Source organism: Megascapheus bottae, chromosome 25, assembly GCF_031878675.1.
Source record: "Megascapheus bottae isolate mThoBot1 chromosome 25, mThoBot2.hap1, whole genome shotgun sequence".
Taxonomy (NCBI): Eukaryota; Metazoa; Chordata; class Mammalia; order Rodentia; family Geomyidae; genus Megascapheus; species Megascapheus bottae.
In genome coordinates this window covers 16,235,395-16,262,944 of record NC_143533.1, presented here as the reverse complement: position 1 = coordinate 16,262,944, position 27,550 = coordinate 16,235,395, and the positions used below count along the sequence as shown (strand labels likewise).

The 27,550-nt window shown below is 45.2% G+C and overlaps 1 protein-coding gene across 1 annotated transcript; it reads right to left on the bottom strand.

Annotated features, from left to right (window-relative positions):
- Positions 1 to 9,446: 9,446 nt before the first annotated feature.
- On the bottom strand, positions 9,447 to 27,293 carry Onecut1 (one cut homeobox 1). The gene is made up of 2 exons (XM_090358382.1): positions 25,833 to 27,293; positions 9,447 to 11,887 (listed from the first exon to the last, which is right to left on the bottom strand). Exons 1-2 carry the CDS (start codon positions 26,983 to 26,985, stop codon positions 11,595 to 11,597), a joined length of 1,446 nt encoding a protein of 481 aa, XP_090214508.1. The 5' UTR covers positions 26,986 to 27,293; the 3' UTR covers positions 9,447 to 11,594.
- Positions 27,294 to 27,550: the final 257 nt, after the last annotated feature.

Sequence of the window (27,550 nt, the reverse complement as noted above, 5' to 3'; positions counted from 1 at the left end):
TGCCACCTACTGGTTAAAGTGTATATGACTAAGGTAGGGAAGCCTGGAAATAAGGTCCAAAATACTCTCTTAAGTGTAGTTCTTTGGGATGCTGCTTTTCCTCTGATTTCGTCAGCAATCTGTAAAACAAAGAAAAGAAAAGCCCACAACTGTGCTTCTGTAAAAAAAAATCTAGAAATAGATGTTTCGTGAGAAATTCAAAAGTTTTATGTTCAAATAGTTTTAAGAGTTAAACTGTTACACAAATAATCTGGTGCATGTGACTCATATCTCTCAATCCTAGCTATTCAGGACACTGAGATCTGAGGATCATGTTTCAAAGCTAGCCCAGGGTGGAACGTTCCTGAGATTCTCTTCAGTTAACCATCAAAATTCTGTACTGGCTGGGCATCTGTGGCTCATGTCTGTAATCCTAGTTACTCAGGAGGCTGAAATCCTCAGATTTCAGTTTGAAGCCAGACTGGGAAGGAATTTATGTGACTATTATCTCCAATTAACCACCAGAAAACTGGAAATTGTGTTGTGGATCAAAGCGGTCGAGCACTAACCTTGAGTGAAAAAGCGTGGGAACAGTGCCCAGACCCTGAGTTCAAGCCCTACAACTGACAAAAGGCAAACAAACAAAAACAAAAACAAACCAAACAGAAAAAAAACAAGCGAAGTGCTGGACTGAAGTCGTGACTCAACTGGTGAAGAATCAGCAAGAATGCAAGACCCTGAGATCAAGTCCCATTACTGGTACACACCAAAAGAAGTGGATCATGGATTGAAGGCACTTTGGGTATATACAAGACCCCAAATCCAAAGCCCAGTATTTCCAAAGAATAATTATTATAAAATAAATGTGGAAACTGGTAGCTCACCCCTATAATTTTAGATACTCAAGAGGCTGAGATCTGAGGATTGAGGTTCAAAGCCAGCCTGGGCAGGAAAGTTCATGAGACTGTTATATTCAATTCACTACCAAAAAGCTGAAAGTGGAGCTATAGCTCAAGCAGTGGTGTGCCAGCCTTGAGTAAGAAAGCTAAGTGAAAGTACCCAGGCCCTGAGTTCAAGCTCCAGAACCAGCAAGTAAATAAATAATCAATCAATTCATTTAAAAATGGAAGAGACATATCAGCAACTTTAGTCCATTTTTCTTTTGGTGTCCTTCTTTATTCCTAGAATTTTTTTTGCCAGTTCTGGGACTTGAATTCAGGGCCTAGGCACTGTCCCTGAGCTTCTTTTGCTCAAGACTTGCACTCTACCCAACTTGAGCCACAGCGCCATTTCCAGCCTTTTCTGTGTATATGGTACTGAGAAATTGAACCCAGGGCTTCATGCATGCTAGGCAAGCACTCTACTGCTAAGCTACATTCCCAATCCTTATTGCTAGACTTAACTAATATCCTCCCAAGTATTCTCAGCCCCTTAGGTCTCCCCTGAGGGACTTTCCAAGCTTGCTCTAAACCAACTCTACTGAGCATCTCCAGGAATCCTTCCATTCCATGTAAGGTCCAGTCATGTCATCCTCCAAGAAGGATCATTGCTTTTACCTTTCTGGTGTCCTAGTGCTTAGTTTGTGGGGGCCGGAGGGAAGGCAGGTACTCATCACGCTCGGGATCACAGGTTCAAAACCAGCCTGGAAAGACACAGCCACCAGCAAAAAAGCGAGAAATGAAGCTGTGGATCACATGATAGTGCACCAGCCACAACCAAGGAAAAAGCGAAGGAGAGTATGAGGTCGGGAGTTTGAGGACCCATAGACAGAAAGAGTTTGGGGCAGGAACTTCCATAGGGGCAGCTAGCTTGAGGAGGACTCCAGTATAATTTTGTTCCACAGCACCCCTGGCTGTTGGATAATATAATGCAATTTTAGTACTAAGGCAAGGAATGGGATTGTTCCCAAAAGAAGAGTCCTTCTTTTCTTTCTCTTTCTCTCCCCCTACCTTATTTTTATTTTTTTGGCTGTTTGAACTCTGGACCTCACATTTACTAGACTGGTATCCTTGCCCTTGAGACCTATCACCCAGCCCAGTTTTGTTCTTACAAGATGCTGGTGGCTCACACCAGGGTTCCTAGCTACCCAGGAGGCCAGGGTCTGAGGATTGCTGTTCAAAGCCAGCTGGGGCAGAAATGTCCCTGTGAGACTCTTATCTCCAATTGACCACCAAAAACCCAGTAGTGGTGCTGTGGTAGAGCACTAGCCCTGAGCACAAAGGATCAGGAACAGCACCCAGACCCTGAGTTCAAGCCCCATAACCAACAGAAAAGAAAAAAAAAAAAACCTTAATTTATAAATTAGATAGTTTGAGGTTATTTTATTCCTTTTGAACGGAAGAGAAACAACAATTGTGTTTTACTGCTAAACAACTAAGATATATCTATGATTTATATGACAGACACTGTGCTAAGCTTTATCTCATTTTTTTTTTTTTTGCCAGTCCTGGGCTTGAGTTCAGAGCCTGAGCACTGTCCTTGGGCTTTCTCAAGGCTAGAGCTCTACCACTTGAGCCTCAGCACCACTCTTGGCTTTTTTCTATGTTTTTGGTACCAAGGAATGGAACCTGGGTCTTTGTGCATGCTAGGCAAGCACTCTACCACTAGGCCAAACTCCTGGTCATTTTACTTCACTTTTAAAGAGCTTATAATGTAGATATACCCATTTTACAGGTGAGGAAAATGAGATTTAGCAAAGTTAGGTAATGTGTCGAAATCACACAACTAGCCATTTCTTTGTTTTGCGTTGTTGTTGGGATGAAGTCTAGCCAAGGCTGCCTCCAAGCTCCTAGGCCCAGACCCTCAGCCATCTTCCTCCCTCAGCCTCTGGAGTTGCTAGCACTACAGACCCACACCGCCACATTCAATGTAGGCTATTTTGTGTGTGCATGTGTGCTGGCCCTGGGACTTGAACTCAGGGCCTGCACTTCAACTTGGCTTTTTTTTTGTTCAAGGCTGGTACTCTGCTACTTGAGCCACAGCTGCATTTCCAGTTTGTTGGCTGGTTAATAGGAGATAAGAGGACCCTTAACATTTCTGTCCTGTCTGGGCTTTGAACTGTGATCCTCAGTTCTCAGCCTTCAGAGTAGCTAGCATTACAGGTGTATGCCACCATCACCTCGGTTAATTTATCTTTAACCTGGGCACTGGCTTTGTCTTCAAGTCTGCTGCCCTTCACTTTGGCTTTACCCTTCCTCCTAAGACAATCTGCGAATTATTCCCTTAAGACTGCAGGAAAAATTCAAAAACCAAAAACCAAAACCAACCAAACAAAAAAAGCAGGCAAGAATTGTCTAAATTTAAAGTGCTGGAAAATCCAACATTTTATTCACTACATTTTGGTGACTACATAAATGCGGAAACATCTTAACACTGAAAAGAGTGATGGTATCACCACTTGCTTTTTTTTTTCTTCTTCTTTTTTCTTTTTCTATTTCGCGTAGCAAACACAGCAGATGATATTGCACGGCGTAAAGTGAGAACAGTAGGGAAGTGTAAAGAAAATGAAAGAAATCTTAATGCAGTACACGAGATACTCATAAACCGAGAATAATGCCTAACGCATTACACTTTGTTGCTACACACCAAAGTACAGAAGAAACATCAGACAGAGAGAGAGAGAGAAAGAAGAGAGACAAAATATTAGCAAACAACCATAACTGGGTACAATAATCATGTTTTTCTGAAATGTTAATGCAACATAGAAAATACTACTGTTTTCTTCTTGACAAAGAAAAATGACTGACAACAATATTTATCTTTTTATTTAAAAAAAAGCAAAGCCCCTCATGGTTAGGTTTGTAATTATTTAATTATGCATTTAATTTTTCTTTTCTTTTTTTTTTCTCATTGCTAAGGAAGAACTCCCTCTGCTCTTGGAAGATTTTTCTGTTCTATTGATCTCTGATTATTTTGCTTCATTAGTATTTTACCTGATGATTGTCTTAGGCACCCTTTTTGTATAATAACCATCAAGCTAACTTGAACAGGGATACTGAGTCAATGCTTGTACAACAAGGTTAAAGGGTACTGAAAATAGGAAAGTTTGGGAAGAGACAGGTCTAAAATGGGTAATAGTTGGGCGGATTCACACAGGACAGCAAACACAGGAAGGTATGCAGACAATTACCAAAGCCAATGGAAGACAATGTTTTAAAGTTTATTATTATTATTATTATTACTATTTTTCTTTAAAAAATACTTGTCATTTGGGTCAGACAGCAAATCTAAAATGAGCCCACAATGATTATGTAATAAATGCAGAACATACCACAAAAACTCAAGACTAACATAGAAATAGACACTGTGACCTTGAAATGGTACTAAGAGCCAGTAGTTCACTCCCGATCCTGTCAAAATACACTCGACATTTTTCTCCTTACTCTCACTGTAAAACTCCCTACATGGTGTACATGTGACAAACAAACCCCCCCCCCCAAACAAGCCACTCATCAATGTTTGCCCAAAACATGGAATAATCTTGCAATTTAAGAGCTTACCTGATGGAAATACATAAGGAATAGAAAGCTGTTCCTAAGAAAATGTAACTTTTGACCTGAAATCTATACCTTCCCATTCCATCCTCACCCCAATAAAATAGACTTGCCAAAAGAAAAGGAGAGAGAGAAAGCATATTTACAACTAAGAACTTAGGGCAGTGTAGGTGAAGCAACTTCTTTTGGTAAAAATGCAACACCATCTGGTCCAGGGCATTGGAAACTGTTTTGGTTAAGGGGCTTGTGGGTAAGAATCATCTCTGGGGAGAAGAAGGAGGAGGAAGAGGAGGAGGGAAGAAGGAGGAGGGGGAGGAGGAGATAGAAGAAGAAATAAAAACAAAACTAGTGGGAAATACAGAATGAGAAGAGAAATACTCAAATGGTTTTGCGGTACATTGACCTGGAAGTTTTCAGATCATTCTTCCAATTTTGGCAAGGGCATATGGGATGCTGGGGGAGGGATCAAATGGGGTAAAAGATGACCAGGAAGAATACACGGAAAGAATATGTCACCTTGAAACATGCTTGTCAAGTGACAAAGATAACTGAGACCAAATAATAATATTCTACATGGACTCCCTTCCTCCTTTTTTTTTTTTTTAATAGCCTTGCCAGGCAAAAAAGGAATGGGGCCTCTAGGCCTTCTCTGCCCATTTTGTCCCAGAACACAGTAGCAGGGAGGCACTTAGAGGTTTTCCAAATTCCAGTTAGCTTGTCTCTTTTTAATGTTTATACTTTTGATTTCTCATACCCTCAGCAAACAGGTGAAAAAAAAAAAAGAAAGAGGGAGGAAGGAAAAAAGCAATGGCGAAGTATGTCACAAATGCTAGTGCTTTGAAATCGTTTAAATTCTTTGGACTCATCCTTCAGATGCCAGGGGCTAGCTTAATCCTAGCTACTCAGGAGGCTGAGATTTGAGGACAGTAAGTCAGCCAGGACAGGAAAGACTGTGGGATTCTTATCTCCAATTAAGTATCTTCCCTCCCTCACTCCACAGTCCCCCCAAAAATGGAAGTGGAGCTGTGGGTTCAAGTGGTAGGGTGCCAGGCTTGACAGTGCCCAGGCCTTGAGTTCAAGTCCCAGTACCAGCTTTGAAATGACAGGTTTCACCTGTAAACAAATTCTTTTTTTTTTCTTTCTGAAAAACAATTTAATGAATTAAAGTAAAAGCATGAAGAGGAGTGGCTTTCTTCTTTGTTCCGAATGACGGAAAGGGCTTACCTAAAAACACTCATTTTGGCCTGGACAAAGTTTGGCAGGGACCCTCGGCAGTAATTCAAAATCCCCATCCAATACCAGCTAAGAAAACACTAATGATGCAACCTGCAGCAGAGAGAAGTACTTGTCCCCAACTTAGCATCCAGAACAGAAAGATTGGAACATAAAGCTTTGGCCATTTTCTTTCTACTATATACATTAAAAAAAATAAAGACACAGTCATAAATTAAAGCAGTGATTAAATAAGCTCATATAAAATTGTAATTAAATTAGAAAGAATCACAGCACATGACAGAGAAAAATAGGAACCAGTTTCACAAACAAAAAGATTATATAGATCGATAGACATATATAGATATATATTTATATATATTTTTTTACCCTGTGGAAACAAATTTTCTATGAAATACAAAAACCATCATAAGTAACCCTCAAAATGAAAATCATTTCTTTTTTCCATATTTTCTTTTTTTTTTTAAAAAAAAAAAACAACAAACCTTAACCCAATTGGGAACATTTCCAGAAATTAAGTCTTCCTTGAGCAACAGAGTTGTTCTGTCGAGAAAATAAACCCCAAACCAAAGTAGGGGAAGAGAGAGGAGGGGGGGGAGGGGACATCCCCAACATACAAGCTACAAAATAAATAAGAATTATAAAGGTTTTTTTTTTCTTAAAGTAACCTTAACAATTACCAAACTAGTAAGTTCTGCCTTATCACATAGACTCTCTATACAACATAATCCTAAAACTTTCTTACTATGAGGTATTCGAAGGAATTAGTAAGAGAAGCACGGCACGCCTGAGGAAGGGACCCAGGAAAGGGTTGGGAGGGGTACTGGGGAGAGGGAAGGACTTTGAGAGAGAGAAAGAGAGAGAAAGATGGAGGAGGAGCTTTGGTTTATCAGCAAGAAATTGGGGGACAGGGAAAGAGGAAGTCATCCTTTGGTATCAAAGAAAGTTTCATTGCATGGTTGCACGGAAAAAGCACCACGGTGAATAATTATTCCTTTTTTTTTTTTCTTTTTTCTTTTTTTTTTTTTTTCTTCATTAGTGGCCTTTCTAAGAGGCTGAGGTATTCAGAGTACAAGGAGAAGAGAGGTCAACAGCGGTTTAACACTTTGGTTCAAGCAAGGCACTCATCCTAAGAGTTTTTTTTTTTTCCTTACAAAGTCTGCAACATGTTTGCCTAGAGATTTACAAGAACTAGCAGTCGTAAGAGTTAAGTATTTCCTAATGACCATTATTGTATCATTATTAAGAATGAAGACAAGTTTCACACAGGAGGGAGGGAGGAGGGGGAAGGAGGCGAGGAAGGGATAGGGGAAGGAGAGGAGTTCCCTTTTCCAGACCAATGCCGTGCAGGAAAAATATCTTTGGTATTCTTTGGTATCATCAATGTGATTAAAATCACCAATGGAAATCTAGTGAGGTAGCGTCTTTGGTTCACCCTATAAATAGTAGATCTTTACACTTTTTTTTTTCATTTTTTTTCTTATTTTTTTTCTTTTTCTTTCTTTTTTTTTTTTTTTTAAACATGGAAGTCGCTATTTCTTACCTTCTGCTTCTTTGTTCTTACTCGTTAGGAAATAGTTACCAATGGTAGTATTAAAGGTTACCACACCACAGTCACATTCCAGAAGGCCAAAGTACATCTCCAAAGCAGCCTCTGGGATTTGAATGCACCCTAAACAACTTTGATAGAAAAGGAAGTGCTTTCTCTTTGTTTGTTAAATGCATAGTTTTCATCATTTACCTACGAAGAAGGGAGGGCCTTTCTTGGGGGAGGGGGAAATGTCTTTATAGCTCTGGTGATAATGTCCTAGGACTCTTTGGTATAGTAAAGTTGCATTTAACCTGCAAAGATGGAGGGTGGGAGAAGGATTTACCTAAGGTCGTAATGAGTTGAATGAATGTGGGTGTACTATGCTTTATGGTTGTCCTGGAGTAAAGAATAATGCTTTTGAAGGGTGGGCACAATGAGTGATGTTTTTAGTTAACACTTCTGGACTCCCTCCCTCCCCCCCCCCCCCCCCCCCCCGTTTCTCTTTGGTCTTTGGAGTCTATTCCCCCTGCATCCTGGGATTAGAATTCCTGACAACCAGAACTTCATTTTATTTTATTTCATTTATTTATTTATTTTTTGCCAGTCCTGGGGCTTGAACTCAGAGCCTGGATACTGTCCCTGAGGTTTTGTTTGTTTTTGCTCAAGGCTGATGCTCTACCTACTTGAGCTACAGCTCCCCTTCTAGAGTCTTTGGTGCTTCATGGGAGCTAGTATGGGTTGTCTTTGAGCCAGGATCCTCAGGTCTCAGCATCCTGAGTAGCTAGGATTACAGGCATCAGCCACTGGCACCCAGCTTCAGACCTTTATTTTAATGTGACGATTCACTGATGTCTGACTTTTGGAATAGCCAGATTTTACACCTCTTGGCCCACTCTCAGGAAAACTTCTAGGTAGGAGAGGACTGTTCCAAAACAGACTAACTTCTGGATTCTAAAAAAATAAATAAAAAAATGAAATGCATATAGTCTTGACATGAACATTATGAGGGTCTAGGTGAAAGAGAACTTTTTTAAAAGGGGGATTTTGATAAAAGATTGATGATTGGTAATCTCAGGAGCTGCACTGTTGCATGGGATAGGCTAAAAAAAAACAGGAACAATAAAAAAATAACACTACTCTAAAAAGGAACAGAAGCATTTTCTCCACATGCCAGTCTAGAGTCGGTTACACGCGATATGACAAGTGGATTGCTTGTGAGAAACTTGAGTTTGTCCACGATGATTTCTTAAAAGCAAATGTCGTGAATATGGTTAAATTGTCAAGGGAAAAAAATTGCTTCTCAGGCTCTGATTTGTGCATCTGTTTATGAGAAAATACATTTCTGGGTTCTGAAATTGCATATGGGTGCAAATTCCATGCTGGTATGAACATCATCTTTGGTTGTAGCAAGTAATAAAACTGGTGATTTGAAAGAAACCACATTTAAAGATTTAATTGAATATTTAAATCTTTAAAACAGAAATACTGAGACTGTGCCTACATAATCATTGGGGTAATGTAGAAAAGAAAAATTGGAGAGCTGTGGTTGTCTGAATTCAATTTTTGTTTCCTAGATTATTAAAATTTGGTAAGCTACATAGACACAGCTTGCATTTCTTTGTAAGTTCTCTTATTTCAAGTAAGGCATTCCTCCCTCCTATATGATGACTACATTATAGACCTGTACCCTATCACAAGTAGGGAGAGAGGAAAATGTTGTTGGTTTTTTTTCTTCCTTTTTTGTCTGTGTCATTGGTAAGTTTCTATTTAGCAAATCTTGAAGGGTGGCCGTTTTAACTGTCTATTAATAGCTGAGCCACAATTGTGCCATATTTAGAAGGAAAAAATTATTTTCAGGTGGAATTTTGAATAAAATTAAGAAAAAACACAAAGTCAAAATGCATCAAGGCAAACATAGTCTTTCATGAAAGGAAATTGTGTGTGTTGGGTTTCCTTTCTCTCTTTCTTCAGGGGACAGAAAGGAAAAACAGACCGATGGCTGTGGCCTTAGGTTCTTAGTTCTTCTCTCAAGATACGTGCCCATTTTAGACCTAGATAAGATGCTGAGATATTATCCTGAACAGTTAGATTTTGGGTGGTGATAGTTTCAATTTTCTTTCCTCTGGCATTTTTAGTCAATCTCCATACACAACTTATTATTAGGATAATTTTTACTTTTGTATTTCTGGTTAGGTATAGTAAGTAGAGTATTCTTTTTTTTTTTTGGTCCCTATCCTAGGACTTGAGCTTTTGTGCTCAAGGTTAGTGTTCTATCACTTGAGCCACAACTCCACTTCTGGTTTTGTTGTTGCTGTTTTTTGTTTTTTTTTTAATAGTTATTTGGAGATAAGAGTCTCATGGACTTTCCTTCCTGGGTGGGGTTTGAACTGCAGTCCTCAGATCTCAGCCTCCTGAGTAGCTAGGATTACAGGTGTGAGCTAGCAGTATCTGGCTCAAGTTTTTACTGATGATTCCAAAGGCAATCAGTCAGTTAAATTACAATTCACTTGAATTCAAAGAGAAGTTTCTGGACACTAGGGTACCACGAGTACTTTCTTACTTTTTTTTTTTTGGCTTTATATAGCCTCAATTAAATAATTTGGGAAAATAGAAATTTAAAGTTTTGTATTTGGAACCTCAGATCTAGTCATTAAAAAAAAATCTGTCCCTGTTAGAGAGAGGAATAAATGTTATAAAATTTCTAGGCTTATGCAGCAGCAAGAAAGGATGTAGGCATGCTTAGTAAAATAAATTGTTTACCATCAACAGATTTCAAAGTCTGTGAGATTCTGCCTACACCATACCATAATGGTGGGTTGAAAATTCGAAATACACTCAATTAGACCTCTATCTTTTTTTACATGATGCCACTATTCTACCATTTCTCAGCACCTACTGTTTTATTGATGGTCAATCTCTAAAATGTTTGGGATTGGCAATAAAATCAAATTTTTATTTCTTTTTTAGGATGGCTACAAAATATAGGACAATTAATTTTAATAATATTGGCCAGCTGACTTTTCTTATGTCCCTTAAGTATTATTATTATTTTTTTTAAGTATTTGGTACCAAATGCTTAAACGCAATGTAAGCTAGAATTAGTCTAAGTTTTTATTGGATGGTCTTTTATTTTTTAAAAAGCATCACTCTGAACAAATTCTCTAATTTAGACACATCTTGCTGTGTTCAACTTAGTTTTCTAGTATACAAACAGGGGTTCCAATTTTGGAAGGGTCCCCAGGTTTTCTCAGCTAGGAAGATACCATGGCATCAGGTCTCTTTGTCTTTATGTCTGGATGTGCATGTGTATCGTATTGACCTCCATGTTACGATATTAATTGCTTCCCTGAAGCTACATTCTTTCTTGCCAGTTCTGAAAAAAATTCATATTTCAAAATGCTTTCACGTGTCATAAATAATAGTTGTGAATCTATGTGTCATGTGTCTTACGGCTCGAGCAGTTCATACGTATAACTTTACATAGCATCTTGTGTAAAAATAGCTTTGGTTATTAAAATCATTGCGATAAAATACCTGCACTATAATATTAAGTGTGTCTTTGGTACCTAGGTGATTTTTTTTTAATGGATGGGCTCTTGTCTCATTTCTTAAAAAATATCTGAACATTCCTTAACAAACAAAGAGAATGCACTGGTTTAGGCGTCATTCAAATTTTCTTTGCTGGGGTTGAATCTGCATTATAGGTTGCCAACCTGGCAGGTTCAAACGTTAGACTTGGACAAGCAAAAAATCACACAATGGATTCAGACAACCCTGCATACCACAGTGGTTGTACTCTTCCAGTACAACCCCCTTCCTGAAAACCAGCCTTGCCTAAGTCCCAAACCACTGGTGGTGGTGGTGATGGTGTGTATGTGTGTGGGTGTGTACACGCCCATGCACACACCCACACACTTTACTGAGACACCGTCCACCTCCGTGATGTCGTGGAATAGATGGGAAAGTTCAATCTTCAAAGACATCCACTCGATCACTCCAAATCACTGCGCTCCAAACCCCTACCTAGCCAAGCACAGTGAGAGTGATCGGGGATTTGAAGGCATGACATCCAGTGGTTGTCCAGCGGCTTCCAATTCTTCTTGCCAAGTCTTCGCCCTGCCCCCCACCCCCGCTGAAGTGTGTGTCTCCGAACAAAGTCAGAATGCAGATGAGTTTCAGTCTTTGGTTTCTTTGGACTATAAATATCACTTTCCCCCCCCATCCTTCTTTTCATCTTCTTCAAATATTTCTAAGTATAAACCTGCTATCTTGAGGTCCTGTGTCTTTAAAAAAATTTTAATTCTTATTAATTATGATTTAAAGCTTTTCCACCGAGGTTTGAGTTTGTGGGTCTTCCTTCATGCTTTGGTACAAGTGCTTGAGGATGAAGATGAGTTGCCTGAATTGGAGCTGCCCTCGTCTTGCCACTTGTCCAGGCTCCTTCTCCTGGCGTTCATGAAGAAGTTGCTGACGGTGCTCAGCTCCAGTCCCAGCTGCTGGGAAATGGTGATTTGCAATTCTTTGGAGGGACGCTTGTTTTCTTTGAATATTGCGTGTAGAGTTCGTCGCTGCACGTCCGTGAAGACCAACCTGGGCTTTTTTGGTGTATTGCCTCGATCCTTTCCATGTTCTTGTTCTTTCCTTTTGCAAGCTGCAAAGGGACACAGGACATGTGAGGACAGATTCAGGGTAGGTCCTAGAAGGGAGATAGCATTTTCTGTCTATCTGGACCTCTAACTGAAACTCCATGGGAGACTGAAAGGGAACCATAATAGATGGAAGACTGTTAACACAGGTGGTGGTGGGATTTCCAGGTAGGGTTCTGGGTTACCATTATTTGCCTTTTGTCTTTGGTTGAATTAGATGAATATCTGGGCTGCAGACGACCTATCTGGAAATGTAAGCCCCTGAATGGATCCTCAGATCGCAGCCTCCCAAGTAGCTAGTATTACAGGCAAGAGACCTTGGCACCTAGACATTGTCCCTACTTTGAAAGATTCCTGATAGAAAATAGATGGATCTGAAGACTTGATGGGGGCAATCTGTAACCCTAGCACTTGGAAAGTCACAGATAGAAGGATCAGGAATTTGAAGCCAGTTTGGGCTATATAACAAGACCATTATCTCAAACAAAACAAAACAAAATAAAAAAAAGACCACTGGTCTAGCCATTAATAGCAAGGTAGATTAAGTATTTCAGAATGGATGTGAGAAGAAAGCTCAATTAACAAAAAAAAGGCCAGAGTGGTGGTTTGGAGGGCAGGTCAGGCTTTATGGTACTTTTTGTAGGATATTCTACACCTTGCTTTCTTTCATAAAAGGAAGGATGGATACAACAGAAAGCATTTATTTATTTGTTTGTTTGTTTATTGCCAGTCCTGGGGCTTGAACTCAGGGCCTGGGCTCTGCCTTCAAGCGTTTTTGTGCTCAAGGCTAGAGCTCTACCATTTGAGCCACAGTGCCACTTCTGGCTTTTTCTGTTTATGTGGTACTGAGGAATCAAACCCAGGGCTTCCTGCATGCTAGGAAAGCACTCTAATACTAAGTCACCTTCTCAGCCCCACGAAGTATTTATTAAATACCCAGTTCCTTAAAACACTGAGCTGTACATCCTGAGATACGTGAAGTTTTTTTAGTGTGTGTGTGTGTGTGTGTGTGTGTGCCAGAACTGGGACTTGAATTCAAGGCTTAGGTGTTTTTTAGCATTTTTGCTCAAGGCTGGTGCTTTTCCACTTGTGCCACAGCTCCACTTCTGAGTTTTGGGTAGTTAATTGGAGGTAAGAGTCCTGTGAACAAAAATTCTCAGATCTTGGCCTCATGATAAAGTCAGATCACAGGCATAAGCCACCATCCCCTGGCCTGCCAGGAATTCTTGGATGAACTCAGAAGACTCAGAGGCTGGCTTTGAGACCAGTGATAGATGTGATTTTGGGTATTGGGCTTAATATCCTATTACCTGTGCCTTTCAGGATGGTAATAGGCATTAAACAATATAATATCCATATCCATTGAAGTGATTAAACTTGTAACCCTTTAAGGATTACTGTAGATGTGTGGAAATAAAGTTGCTGATTCTTCCTATCATTTTTAGTCAAAATGCAAGTATAAGTACACATTTACGCCTCAGGCTTGAATCTTCTTTGCTCAGATTCTACCTCCCTTGGACAAATCACCTCCTTTCTTTTCTTTTTTTTTTTTTGAAGATCTCATTAATGAGCAGGCAGCCTTTGAAGACCCCTGAGGTCTAAAAGATCTCAAGAACATCTCTTCTGGCTTCCAAAGTTAGTGCCCTTGCCATGAGTTCAAGCCCCAGGGCTTGTGCACTTGTACACGTACACACATACACACACACACACTCACAAAATTTCTACTTTTTGATTACAAATTGGAGCCACCTGAAAAAACACTAAAAGCATGGGACCCTATTCCAAAGACACCGATACAGCATCTACACACACATCTCCTACACACACAACGAAAGAACTGCTATTCTAAATCATGTGCGAACTGAGCATAATGAAGCTGAGCCTGGAAACCCAGCTTCACTGATGATCAGAGACAGTGGGTAAGTTTGGGGTGGACTCAGAGGTGACAGTGCACAGGACACTGAGGGCTTTGTTCTATGGTTCTGATGAAAGAGGAAGTTGGGTAAGAGGTGGGGGTGGGGAGAGGGTCAGATTCTCAGCTCACCCTCTGCACTGAGGACTGGACACAGGGTTCCCACATGTTACAACATGCACTGTGAAGGACTTGACACCCTTTGTGTGTGGCTGTGAGATGGTGTAGCAGTAGTCGACAGACAGATTCTTCTCCATATGTCTAGGTGCCTAAGGTGGATGGCAGTGAGCTCTGGGATGGAAAAGGATCCCTTGGGTGTAGTGCATTTCAGATTCAGAGGAGGAGCAAGGGTAAGGGGTGGGAGTTGGGGGGGGGGAGAAGCAGTTCTGTGTCATGCATTTGATTATCCATCAGAATGGCACCCGGGCCACATACAACAATCTGTGCTGTAACATTTGGGGTGTGCTCTCAAACTTTACCATGAACCAGAGTCACTTGGAAGGCTGTAAAAACACAGATTCCTGGGCTTTGCCCCAGAGCTTCTGATTCAGGATTTCTAACAAGTTCTCAAGAGGTACTAGAGCATGGGTATGGGAAAGGAGAAAGATCAGAAAAAAAAATCCCACCCAAAAATGTTTAAGCAGGCTTCTTTATGAGTATATGCAGAGCAATACTGAAAATATCAGGCCGGGAGTTTGGCCTAGTGGTTAAAGTGCTTGCCTAGCATGCATGAAGACCCGGGTTCGATTCCTCGGTACCACAAACATAGAAAAAAGCCAGAAGTGGTGCTGAGGCTCAAGTGGTAGAGCTCTAGCCTTGAGAAAGTCCAAGGACAGTGTTCAGGCCCTGAGCTCAAGCCCAGGACTGGCAAAAAAAAAAAATACTGAAAATATCTCCTATCTTAGGTGAACACACGTGCAAGCGCGCGCGCTAAAGACCCTGAGACTCTTATCTCCAATTAACCACTAGAAAACCAAAAGTGGCCCTGTGGCTCAAGGGGTAGGGCCATAGCCTTGAGCTGAAGAGCTCAGGGACAACGCCCAGGCCCAGGGGTAGAGCAGTAGCCCTGGGTTGAAGAGCTCAGGGACAGCGCCCAGGCCCAGAGTTCAAGCCCCACAACTAACAAAAAATTTTTTTTTTATTTTTTAAAAAAATGTATTATTATTTCTGTCCTTACTTGGTCAAATTCCTCACAAGGTAGGCTTGCTTACTATATTGCAATTGGAGGTGGGGGTATTGAGTATAAACACTTTTTTTTGTTTGTTTTTTTCCAGCCCTGGGGCTTGAATTCAGGGCCTAGGCACCGTCCTTGAGTTTTTCCTCAAGGTTAGTGCTCTACTACTTAAGCCATAGTACCACTTCCAGGTTTTTCTGTGTATGTGGTACCGTGGAATCGACCCCAGGATTCATGCATGCTAGACAAGTACTCCACCACTAGGCCACGTTCCTGACCACTTGAGTATGAACTCTTGATCTTTAAAATATGCACAAAGCACATACATAAACATGCTTATAGATGTACACACAGGTTATAGATGATGTGTATGTATGTGTGTGTGTACAAATACAGATACACATATTTCCTGGCTTTGTTTGGCAAGGTGGAAAAACATCACACTAATCGCAATGTATACACCTGTTCGTAGATCTTTGTGGTGTCTAATACTATACCCACCAAAATAAGCCAGCGCTTTTCAGAGGAGCAGTACAATTGAGGCTCAGAGAAGAGCAGGTTCCAGGTCATTTTAGAACATCTTCTAATGTCAGAAAAGGCTGGAGCATGTCAAATGACATAGCATCCAAGTTAAAAAGGGTTAGTGTCAATCAAATCTGGAATGATGTGAGCACCAAAACACTTAAGTGCAATAATAAATCATACAATTTGAGGCATGGCTCAGGTGGTTGAGCCCCAGCCAGTAAGCAAAAGAAAGCGTCAGATGCTGAGTTCAAGTTCCAGTTTCAGAGTGGGGGGAGAGATTGACAGAGGGAGGGAGAGATAGAGAGAAATAACTAAGGATAAATTATAAACGTTTGGAGAAAATGGAATGTAGAAGCTGACACACTGAAAAATGGACAAGTGAGAGAGAAGGAATGGCTGTTGCCCATTGTCAAGTGCTGAGGGCTGCCTGTCAAATATGACCAGGGTACTGGAGGGAAAATCATTGTAAACCCACTGGAATAATGATGAAGTCAGGCAAGACTCTGTAGATGCTAAATCTATGGAGAACTCTGAGGAAAAATGGGGGGGTACTTGCAAGATCTTCAGGTATCACTGTACAGATAACTTACTAATAGTAAGGGAGGAAAAAAATACCAGTAACGATACAAGGGAGGAATCAGACAGTTCTCTGCATGATTAAAATGAGCCCACCAGTTAACTAGGAGGCAGACAGTTGGGTACCCCCAGACATGATCCTCTGAGGTGCCATACCCTCACACATCCAACTTTCTAAATAAGAAAACATAAGCCCAATGGAATCATTGGGGAACCTTTTCTTTAAAACAAAAAACAAAACAAAAAAAACACCGTAAGCTGGGCACAGTGGCTCACACCTGTAATCCTAGCTAGTCAGGAGGATGAGATCTGAGGATCATGGTTCAAAGCCAGCCTGGGCACTAAAAAGTCCATGAGACTCTTATCTCCAATTAATCATCAGAAAACCAGAAGTGGTACTGTGGGTCAAGGGGTAAGGCTGAAGAGATCAGGGCAGTGCCCAGGCCCAGGGGTAGAGTGGTAGCCTTGAACTGAAGAGCTAAGGGACTGTGCCCAGGCCCAGGGGTAGGGTGGTAGCCTTGAGCTGAAGAGCTCAGGGACAGTACCCAGGCCCAGATTTCAAGCCCCACAACTGACTACCCCACAAAAAAAGTCCACAGTAAGAAAGCTATCTTAGAGGGGGGATGATCTTCGCATATGCTGATATGAAACAGAAAGAATTACAACTGAGTCGTAGGCTTAGATTTTAAATAACTTTCACACCTCAAATTGCCTTCCATAAAGTGAAGTCCTTGGGACCATTTTGCAGCTACCTTGAAGTGTGGGCATCCTGTGCTACTTCGGAGATTTCATCTTGTAGATCACTGCACTGCAGTGGTAGGTTCCTTGCTGAGGGCAGGAAGATGTATCTAAAGGGCAAGTCTTGTCAGCCAAAAGCATTAAACAAAGAAGAGCAACTCACTATTTTCCCTAGAGAGATATAGTCTGGGAGGTAGATGAAGCTCATAATTATTTTTAAAAAGGGACACACACATACAAGTCATTCACACAGCCCCCTCCCCACACATGCACACTCACACATCCTAAGTACTCAGGAGGCTATGACTTGAGGATGTAGGTTCAAAGCCAGCAGGGTAGGAAAGTCTGTGCGATATTAATCTCCAATTAACCATCAAAAAGTCAGAAGTGGAGCTGTGGCTCAAGAGCTAAGGCACTGGCCTTGAAGGGGAAAAAAGTGTCCAGTAGTTGAGTTCAAACTCCAGTATCATGGACATTCGAACAAAATACAAAAAGTATCTTTTCATTTAATCATGTGAGCAGGTTGATAATAACAGCTTTATGAGAAGTACTCATCTTTTAATATCAATCTTTCAATCCAAGAGCTGTTTGTTACTTTGGATTGGGAGAGCTTGGAGAGAAAAAAATACCTTTGTAATTTTGTCCAGAAATGCTGACCAAACAGTACTGACCTACTTCAGGTTCAAGTTTTCCTCCTAGCAGTCATTTTAATCAGCACTTCTCTCATTTAATGAGCTTGTAATGCCATTACATAATCACCCAGCTCACTGGATTAATGATGAAAAGAGGAACTGATTTTTCCAGTTGCATCATTTGAAGTAAATGTTAACTTTCTTTCTGAGTCCTTAGTTAACTGCATTAGTGTGACAAATATGTCTTTGTCTAGCATAAGTAATTAGAATTTAATCACTTTAACTGCATCTTAATTACCACAAATGAATTGAAAGGACATTTAATAGCAAAGATTAAATTGCCTTAATGAACGATTTTTGTAACTCCATCAATACTCCTCTCACGCACTGGTGTCGAGGAACAGGCAGTGACAGATTTGGGCACTAGGTGGCGCTATTCACTCGTTTATTTAATTTCCCCATTGATTGGTTTTCGAAGACAACAGGAAAGAAAGACAGTGCTTATAGTGTACTTTTGATAACCTCTCTTTGGGACTATGAGATCATCCGCAGATGTGAAAACAAAAAAGGGATGCTTTTCAGAATCTGTGGACTCTTGAGTTCCCTGTGGTATAAAGCAAAAGGAAGAAGGGAAGCACATGGGTGACTGGAAGCATGCAAAGTCGAGTGGAAATTGTTAAGCTGTTCTTCTGTACAATTGCCAACCTATATACAGAGCTTTAGTTAATTTATTATTTGATTTGGTGTGTGTGTGTGTGTGTGTGTGTGTGTGTGCGCGCGTGTGCGCGTGTGCAGAGTCCTAAAGTCTGAGTAACGAGCAAGCTTTGGAAAAGTGAGGCAGGCACTGATGTAGAGCCAAGAAATGTAATGGATGCCCTAGTGCAGATCAGAATATGAAGGCTTCAAAGTATGGAGGGCGTGGGCCCTTGGGCCTACCTCCAGGCCTGGGTCCCTGTGGACTGTCTTTACCCACATAACACTTCTAATGAGATGGGTTTTGCCCATCAATAATTGTTTAAGTGAACAAATAGATAAAGAGACTTGGGTTCCATGTCTAGCTCTGTTATTCTTGCATTCTCTCTGGCTGCTTCTTCAGAGGAGAGTAAAAAAAGAAATCTCTTCCAAATCTTGAGTAAAAAGAAATAATTTCCCCTAGGTAACTTGAAGTGAGAACCACAGAGGGAAGATATGAGCTACTTCCCAGGACTTTCTGTGCATAGACTTTTTGGATTGGTTGTTTGTGATAGTGAATTAGACATGATCGCATTCTGACTGGGTATGCCTGATCTGGCAACAGAAGCAGAGGACAGACAACAAGAAGGTTCCGGGCTTTGGGTTATGTTCAGGTCATCAGTGTTTTTTGGGTGTGTCGCAATAACCTCATTCAAAGAAAGCAGCCAGAAAATCATGGTAGTTACTGCAGGGGGACCCCTTTAAAAATTCTATGTCCAGGTTGTGTTATAAAAATTATCTTGGAAACCAAGCACTGGTGGATTATACCTGTAATCCTAGTCACTTAGGAGGCTAAGATCTGAGGATCACAGTTTGAAGTCTTCCTGGGCAGGAAAGTCTATTATCTTCAATGAAATACCAAAAAGCCAGAAGCCGAGCTGTGGCTCAAGGAATAGAGTGCTAGTCTCAAGTGAAAAAAAATAATAATAAAAAACAAAACAAAACAAAAACCACCACCACCACCACCACAAAAAACAAAAACAAAAAACAACTCAGGGGCTCACAATTCAAACCCCATGACTGGCACAAAAAATTACATTGGGTTGCAACACAAACATAACCTGTGAACGATTCCGATACATAGTAAGACTTAGGAGTCATTGGTATGGATAGTAAGTGGGCATTTCCAGGTGCATAGCAAAGAAACCATGCTCATTGCTATGATAAATTCCACGGGTTGGCCTTGCCTGTCTGCTCTGTTCAGCAGTTGACTCATTAAACTGTCCCATGTAAAGGAGAACAAAATTCAAGAAGTTTATCTGTTCTGCTTTTAAGATAATGTAACAGGTACTGGACAAGCACAACATAGAATAGCAAGACCCTATACTAAATAATTTGTATACTGTTCAAATAATCCTATTCTGTCATTCTGAGAGGAAATTAAGCTTAATTAGGATTAATGCAATTGCATTATAATCAAAACATATTAATAAGAGATAGACGTTTGTGACTGTTACATTCATTTCCATTAGACATATTTTTTTCTTTTTACTGGATTGTATGGCTGATGCTTCTCATGTAGAAATAATGGAGCCTTCTTCTCCCAATCTTACTGAAATAGAAATACATATACATACTTTTTTTTTTTGGCGGATTCTGGAGCTTGAACTCTTGGTCTGGGTGCTATCCTGAGCTTCTTTTGCTCAAGATGAACTTTCTATCACTTAAGTCACAGCACCACTTTTGGCTTTTTGGAATAGCTTGTTGGAGATAAGAGTCTCATGGATTTTCCTGACCAGGCTGGCTTTGAACCATGCCCCCTGAATACTAGGCATGAGCCACCGGCAAAAACTGTATTTAATAAATATTTGTTGGGTATTTTTCTCCAGCCTAACAAATGATCTAACAATCCTCCTTCTGCTGCTACCTTAGGTAGAGGGCCATTCAGTTTTGCCAAAACATGGAAATTCTGCCCCCTCTTGGTTAGGATGGGAATGACGCTGGTCATTTCTCCTTCAACCCACTGAAGTTTCTCGGTTATATTACAATAGTATGAGCTTAAATATTCCCATAGAGGGTTTGTTAAACTTGTCATTTAAAAAATGATGTAAAAATCAACGTTAATAAATTCTTTAATAAAAAAATATTCCCATAGAGGAGCACACAAGGAGCGCCAAATGCTGCCGCCACATGGACAAGACCGCTAACTACAGAAGCAGACACACAAGATACCCGAGAGCCTCATTTAAATTACTTGAGTTTTCTTTCTCTTTCAATGTGGAATACTTTGACTTGTTTGTTCTCTAAGAATCATGTCTTTGGAGAACTTGGGAGAACAGCGTCTGTTTGATTAACTGAATCCATCCTGAATGTGGAAACGATGACATAAAAAAGCAACCTTGGTAACAATCATGTAACAATCTCCTAGATTAGAGATGACTACGAATTTCAAAGGGATGAAATGGAACATTTTTTAGCTTGATGATCCAACCCCTTGTCACATGCACAGGGTGGCCATTTCGGATTTCATAAACAGGGGTGCCCATCCACTCAGACCTGCACAAAAGCACCTGGTTGACACGGATAGCTTTGATCTTTTCCATCACTTCACTGTGCCAGTGTTGGTGGTGGGGCCTCCCACTCTGGTACACTTTAGAACATTAGCTGGTAGTGTTTGTTTTCTCACCACAACTTTTCAAAGGCTTCCTAGCCTGAAAGAGTACTAGACTAGGTCACAAGGGGTTTGGGCCCTGTCCAGGGTCCTGAACCACCTCCGAGCTTGTCCCCCATACTTCTTTCACCCACTTCACAGGAGAGGAGACAAAGACTTGGAAACTCAAGGACTCGGGGCTACTTTTTTATTCTGTTAGTTTTCTAGGAGAGAAAACAGTAAAACAAAGAAGCCACTAATCCTCTCACACTACATCCGACAGACTTCAGAAGCTTACCTTCTCTATCTCAATTCTGCACACACACACACACACACACACACACACACACACACACACACACACACCCAGAGCAGAACTCAGTATGTACAAGCATGCATCTTATCTGGGAAAGTAGAGTTGGGGGATGGAGATTTTGTCTCCATCAATGGGTAACCCTAGGCATGAGAAACTAAGTCCATTAGATATCTGGCACTTTCTCTTCCACTCCCTCTTCCAATCAAACTAGGTAGGGGTTTTAAAAATCACTGGACAGACATTTTTAAACAAAACAATGACACACAACAACAACAAAACCCAAGGAAGGATACAACCAGCATCCTTGGCTCTCTCTCTGCCCACTAGCTGTGTGCCTGGCATCAGCAGGGGGCGCTCAAAACATCCTCTGTGCCACCGGTCCATGTTCCCCAGAGCAAAATGAACCCCAAAGACCAACTATGTGTGTGTGGGGGGGGGGGGGACTGCACAGCACTCCAGCTCCCTTTACCTCACAGAAGGCTCGGGGCTTAAAGACAGACACATCTTGGCTTTTGGCACTATCACTGGCACTGGCCGTCCAGGGTGGGTATGGATGGTGTGAGTATCCTGGCTGCCCGGGGGCCTGGAGCTCTGGGATGTACTTGTTGGTGGACTAGTCACAGGCCCTTTGAACAGGTCTTTGGGTTTCCCCCTTGTGGACAATCTCACTGCCTAGACCTCAAAGCCAACGCACACAATAGGCACCAAGGCCTTGTCAAGCCTCCAGAAGCAGCTGCAGCCCGCTCCAAATTACTGGCTTCAGTTTCTACCCCACGCACGCTGAAACCCCTCCACATCTTCAGCTCTTCCCTGGGCTTTGCACAGAGGGAAACACAGCCCCATAATCTCCAGGGGGCAAATAACTAACAGGCTGGGAGAAAGGTTGCCACTCAGAGCTGAGACCTTTTGATTTCACAATCTGCAGGTGTGGGATCAGCCAAAAACGCCCGGCTACCAGCTCTTCCTGAAAACGCCAGCTCTTCCTGACCAGTCATTCCCCTAACCATGCTGGGAGGTAGCCCTTCCAGATCTCAGCTCTCCGAGTTGGAAGGAGAATGCAGGTCCATCACCAGCCCTTTGTTCGCGCTGCTGGCCTCACAGCCGGCTAAGAGCAGCTGAACAACTTGAGACAGGGTGCACAAAGAAATTGCTGGTGAGGGGGCCTTTAGCCTAGACACCTTTCCAGTTCCTGAACTCACACTCCAACTCCTGGAGGCCCTCTTAGTTCAGGAATCTTCAAAGAGGTAGGGAAGCATGCGGTCCAGCCTAGCGTGCTTACCCAGCTCCCGCGCTCCGGGCAGACAAGGGGACACTGGAAATGTCACCAACCGGGATAAATATTAACAAAAAAGCAAATGGACTTGTGCAGGGGACCAGTTATCAATCAACCAGGCCGCAAGGTCACTCATGGCAAACACGACCCAGGTTGGGTAGGGTGAGACTTTTCTCAGGCCAGCTCTGGGCAGACTCTGCCTTCCTCCCCCCACAACCATTCCTGCAGGTCCATGTTGGGCAAATATTCGACTGCAAAGGGGACGAAGTTCCCCCAAGTCCGACCACACCATCTTCCCCTACTGGGTTTTGGTAAAACCACCCTCTACCCGACCCTCCAGTCAGTGTACTGTCACCTTCCAGCTTTCAGTCACCAGCCGCTTCCCTTGCTGCCTGGCAGCTCCAGCCCAAGCCTTCTGGAATCTTTAATTGGAAACTAATCTCCTTGCCTCTTGATAGGGGTCTACGTCAGAGGCAGAGCCCCCCCTCTCCCCCAGCCCAGCTTCCCCCACCCCACTCCACCCCACCCCACTCAGGACCAGCAGTGGTGCGAATCCGGGTCACGCTGTTTTAATGGGCAGCAGCGAGCATGGCATTGAGGGAATATATATTGATTTTTAATTTTTTTAAGGTAGTTAATTTGGTGAGAATTTTCTCCTTTCGTCTGGCTTCCACCAGCATAGTAATTTCATGGGCAAGTGTGTGTGGGTGGGGGTGTTGACCCTGGACTACCCACTGTGGAGAACTCCAGGTTTTACCTAGAGAAGGGACATTTCTGCACACAGAGGGGCTAGGTGAGCAGGCATGTGGGGGGACCCCAACAGGCAGAACCTGCAAGGTGGTAACCTCCTGTATGCACCAAGGCCAATGGTCAAAGCACTCCAACAAGACATTTAGAGGAGTAAAAATTGGGCCTCAGGGCAAGGGGGCGAAAGAAAGGAAGGAAGGAAGAGAGAAGGAAAGATAAGAGTGAGGAAGGAAGGAAAAGGAGATGGCTGTTCTTCAGTGACTTAAAAACAGATCTTAACTTTTGTTGCATGACGGAATTGCAGTGGGGTTCCCTTCCTGAGATGCTCGGAACTCAGCCCTCCCTTCCTTTAAGTTAAGGAAATACGGTGAAAAGGAGTCACCAGCCAGTTCTCAGAATACCCGGATCAGGCGACATTTGTCAAAAATAAGCCTGCCGAAAATTGCTCTGCTGTTTTCTAGGAAAAGGCCACGTGCCTGGAGCCGCGTGGGCCACCCAGACCCTCGCTTGATTCCACAACCAAGTCCTGGGCGCTTGAGCAGCACTGGGCTGGAACCTCTGGTGAGCTCTGGTGGGCTCCAGCCCACTCCATAGGACAACTATCGCCCAAGCCACTGTAACCTGCAGAGGTCAAGGGTGCCTGCACAGGAGGGAGGGGAGGGAGACACGTGGCCTGTACACAAAACCTACTAGCCTGTCCCTCGTGGGGAATGAGGGGAGGCAATGGGGGAGTGGTGGGTCTTCGGTCTGGAGTAAGTGCTGGGGGTGAGGGTGTGGGCTAGAAGTTTAGAAGGGTGTTCCCTTCTTTTTCACCAACTTTCCACCTTTCCCCAACTTCCCTCCTTGCCCCTAGGGGGTCTGGTTGGCCTGGGGTGGGGGGTAAAAGACTGGGATTCCCCAGGGGAGGACTACGGTTGGAGGCTGAGAGAGGCAGAAGGCTCAAGGCTATGGACAACCACTGTGTACAGTCTTTCCCCGAACCTCTGCAGCCCAGGTGAGGACTTGGTGCCCCACACCGTGTGTGTGTGCGTGTGTGTGTGCGAGAGAGAGAGAGAGAGAGAGAGAGAGAGAGAGAGAGAGAGAGAGAGAGAGAGAGCAAGAGCGTGCTATTCCCTGGGCACTCCCACAGCCTTTCCTCTCCAGTCCTCTTACACCACGCCTCCCCTGGCACTGGAGTGAAAACTTCCTTTGGAAAAGTTGGAGGGAGGGCTGGGCCGAGTCAGGCTGGGAAACCGGGCCAGGGTGGTGGATAGAGTAGAGGCTCAAGAGATGCCCAGACCCAAGAAATGTTTTTTGGGGGGTCTGCTGTGGGCTTGAAGGGCAGCAGGCTGGCAGACACCTGACCACCCCTCTAGGTTCCCATTGGCAGGCAGGCACCAGGCAGGGGGAGGGGGCTTTCCGCCTCACGGCTTTGATTTTAGACTGTGAAATGGCTCAGTGCCCCCGGCTCAGAGCGATTGACTGTCTCTCATTCTCCAGGGACGAATTAATGGAGAACGATCAGTTAATTAACAAACCCTCATTCTGGCTTTTTACCTTTCTCTTCGCTAAGGCTCAAGCCGGGGCACAGCATTGAGATGAGGAAGGGGTCTCGGTCGGCCTCTCTCTCTCTCTCTCTCTCTCTCTCTCTCTCTCTCTCTCTCTCTCTCTCTCTCTCTCTCTCTCTCTCTCTCTCTCTCTCTCTCTCTGTATGGGGGGGTGACTTTGTATTGTGGAGTCTACCAACTTGGCATCCTCTGCCCAGCTCCCGTGAAACCCAGTCTGCTCTTGGCCGCCCAGGGCTCGCGACCTCTCTCCCGTCTTCAGAGCGGGCCGAGGGCGCCTGAACGCCCCGGTGTGGTCCAGGCTGGGCTCGCTGTTCCCCCACCCCTCGGCCTAGAGGGCTTCCGGCCCCCCGGAGTCCTCTGTGAGCTGGGGGGGTGTCGGTGTGTATGTGGGGGTGTCATATAAACGCTCCCATACTCCGGCCCAAGGGTTTCGACTCAAGGAAAAAAAAATCACTTATAGGAATAAAACAAAATAGAAAAACATCTCAAACGATTTGGCAGTTTGGACGGTCGCCGGCTGCTCCGTGGTTCTCACCGGGACCTCGGCACCGACCGCCCCTCTCCCTCCCCTCCCTTTCCCGCCCCGAGCGGAGGTTTCGGGGACGCCGAGGGCTGGCTCGCCCTTCCTCACCCTCCCCTTAGATCGCAGTCCCCAGGATAGACGGGGCGGCGGGGACGCGGGGGAAGCGGAGATCGTAGCGACCGGAAAAAACGCGGCTCCCCAACTCCGACAGCTCCAGCCGGGCGCGGGGGCCGGGGCCGGGGCCGGGGCCGGGGACTGAGCCTCCGCCGGCCTCCAGCGCGGTCCGACCCCCGGGCTTCCCAACCCTCCCTCCCCTCGAGTGTGTTCCACCGCCCAGCCACGCGCTCGACCGGGTCCCGACCTCCCTCGCCGGGCGGGAGGATTTCTTTCCGCGACTCTCCAGCTGCGTTCCGGAGCGCAAAACGCGACGGGAGAGCCTCCCGCCGGAGCTCCAGGGGAGCCTTCCCGGAGTCGCGGGGCGCTCGGGGGCCCGGGAGGGGCAGCCGGCCGCGCTGGTGTGCGTGTGCGTGTGTGTGTGTGTGTTAGGGGGAAGGGGTGCAGAATGGCGCGCACGCAGCCTTTTTTTTTTCCTCATTCCTTCTCCACCTTCAGCCCCCCACCACCACCTCACCCCCCCAGTTCCCGGGGCGCCCGCTCGCGCTCACCTGCCAAGCGGAGCGCGGACATGCGCTGGAACTCGGGCTCCTGCAGCCACTTCCACATTCTCCGGAAGGTCTCCCGGCCGGATTTGAGTTTGCTCCAGGGTTTGGGGTTCCGCAGCAGGTCCGAGAGGGTCCCCTGGGAGCGGCAGAGCACCCTCTGCGCGAAGATGGCCTGTGGGATGCTGTAACGCTTGAGCTCGGTGGTGATGCGCTGCGCTACCTCTTTGGTATTGATCTCTTCCATCTGCCCCGAATTACTTCCATTGCTGACCTGGGCGCCGGTCACCGAAGGATTGGGTTCCCGGGCGGCGGTCGCCAGGAGCTGTCCGTGGCCCTGGGCGTTCAGGTGGGCGTGGGGGTGGTGAGGTGGGAGGCCGTTGATGGGCACCATGCCGGCCGAGGTGGGCGTGAGGTGCTGCTCCCCGTGGCGACCGAGCATGGCCGGGTGGTGGGCTTCAAAGCCATTCGGGGTGAGCATCTTGTCGGTGGGCATGGCGGCGCCCGGGTGGGCATAGTGGGGGAGCCCTTGTTGGGAATTGTGGATGCCTCCCAGTCCCGAGCCGGAGAGGGGCGAGAGGCTCTGACCCATGCCGGCCACGTCCTTGTGATAGGGGCTATAGAGGTTGTTCATGGAAGCCAGTCCGCGCTCGTCCCGCATGAGGGTGAAGCTACCGCTCACGTTGCCCGCCAGCCGCTGGTGGTGGTGCGGGTGGTGGTGGTGGTGATGGTGATGGTGATGGTGGTGGGGGAACTTGTCCGACACGGTGGAGATGGGTGGCAGCGGCTGCAGAGGGGTTAAGGTGGTGTAGGTGGTGGGCATGCTCATACCTGGGGGCGTCTCACAGGCCATGGTCATCGTGGGGTGCAGGGGGCCCGCCAGGCTGTGCTCGGGGGCTCGGTGGTGGTGGTGGTGGTGGTAGTCGCCGCCTCCGCCTCCTCCTCCTCCGCCGCCGCCGCCGCCGCCTCCACCGCCGCCGTCCAGCAGAGACGCCATGCCCACGGAGCGCGGGTGCGCCGGGGCCAGGTGGCTGCCGCGGTGCGCCACCGAGGCGCGCGCGTGGGGGCTGCCCCCGAGTAGGTCGGCGGGAGCGGGCACCGGCTCATGGCTCACCCCGTGCAGCTCTCCGATCGCCTCCATGGTCAGCTGCGCGTTCATCGTGGTCGGGGCGAGCGGGCGGCGGACACCACATCGATGTGGCCGGGCAGCGGGCGGCGAGGGGCGCGCGCGCGGGGTCCGGGCTTCACATCGGCGGCGGCGGCGGTGGCGGTGGCGGCGGCGGCAGCGGCAGCGGCGGCGGCGGCGGTGGTGGCGGCGGTGGTGGTGGTGATGATGGTGGCCCGCCGGCCGGGAGGCGGGAAGACCGCAACCTCTCCTCACCGTGGGGTTCTGGCTCGGTCCGTGCGTGCGTCTCGCTTTCTCTCCACCGTCCGTCCCCCCTCTCCTGTGTGTCCTCTTCGGCCTTTTTTTTTTTTTTTAATATTAATTTCCAAAAAAAAAAAAAAAAGGATCCGCGCCGTTGGGAGAGCGCGGCGCCCCCCGCTAGTTGCTCGCCCCGAGCCTCCCCGACCCCTCCGTCTCTCACCACCCCTTCTCCTTCTTTAGAACTGTGAGGCCCCCCGCTCCCCTGACGCGGCCCGCGTGCCCGTCGCGGCGGCTGCTGCTGCTGTCAGCCCGCGCCGCTCGCCAGCTCCAGCCATGGCTCCGATTCACTGTCGCCGAC

What these genes read in the sequence shown, in the direction of transcription:
- Onecut1 (XM_090358382.1), bottom strand. Translation starts at nt 26,985, where the DNA reads ATGAACGCGCAGCTGACCATGGAGGCGATCGGAGAGCTGCACGGGGTG. An exon ending in GTCCGCGCTCCGCTTGGCAG is followed by an intron (nt 11,888 to 25,832) that starts GTGAGCGCGAGC and finishes GTCCCTTTGCAG; the next exon opens with CTTGCAAAAGGAAAGAACAA.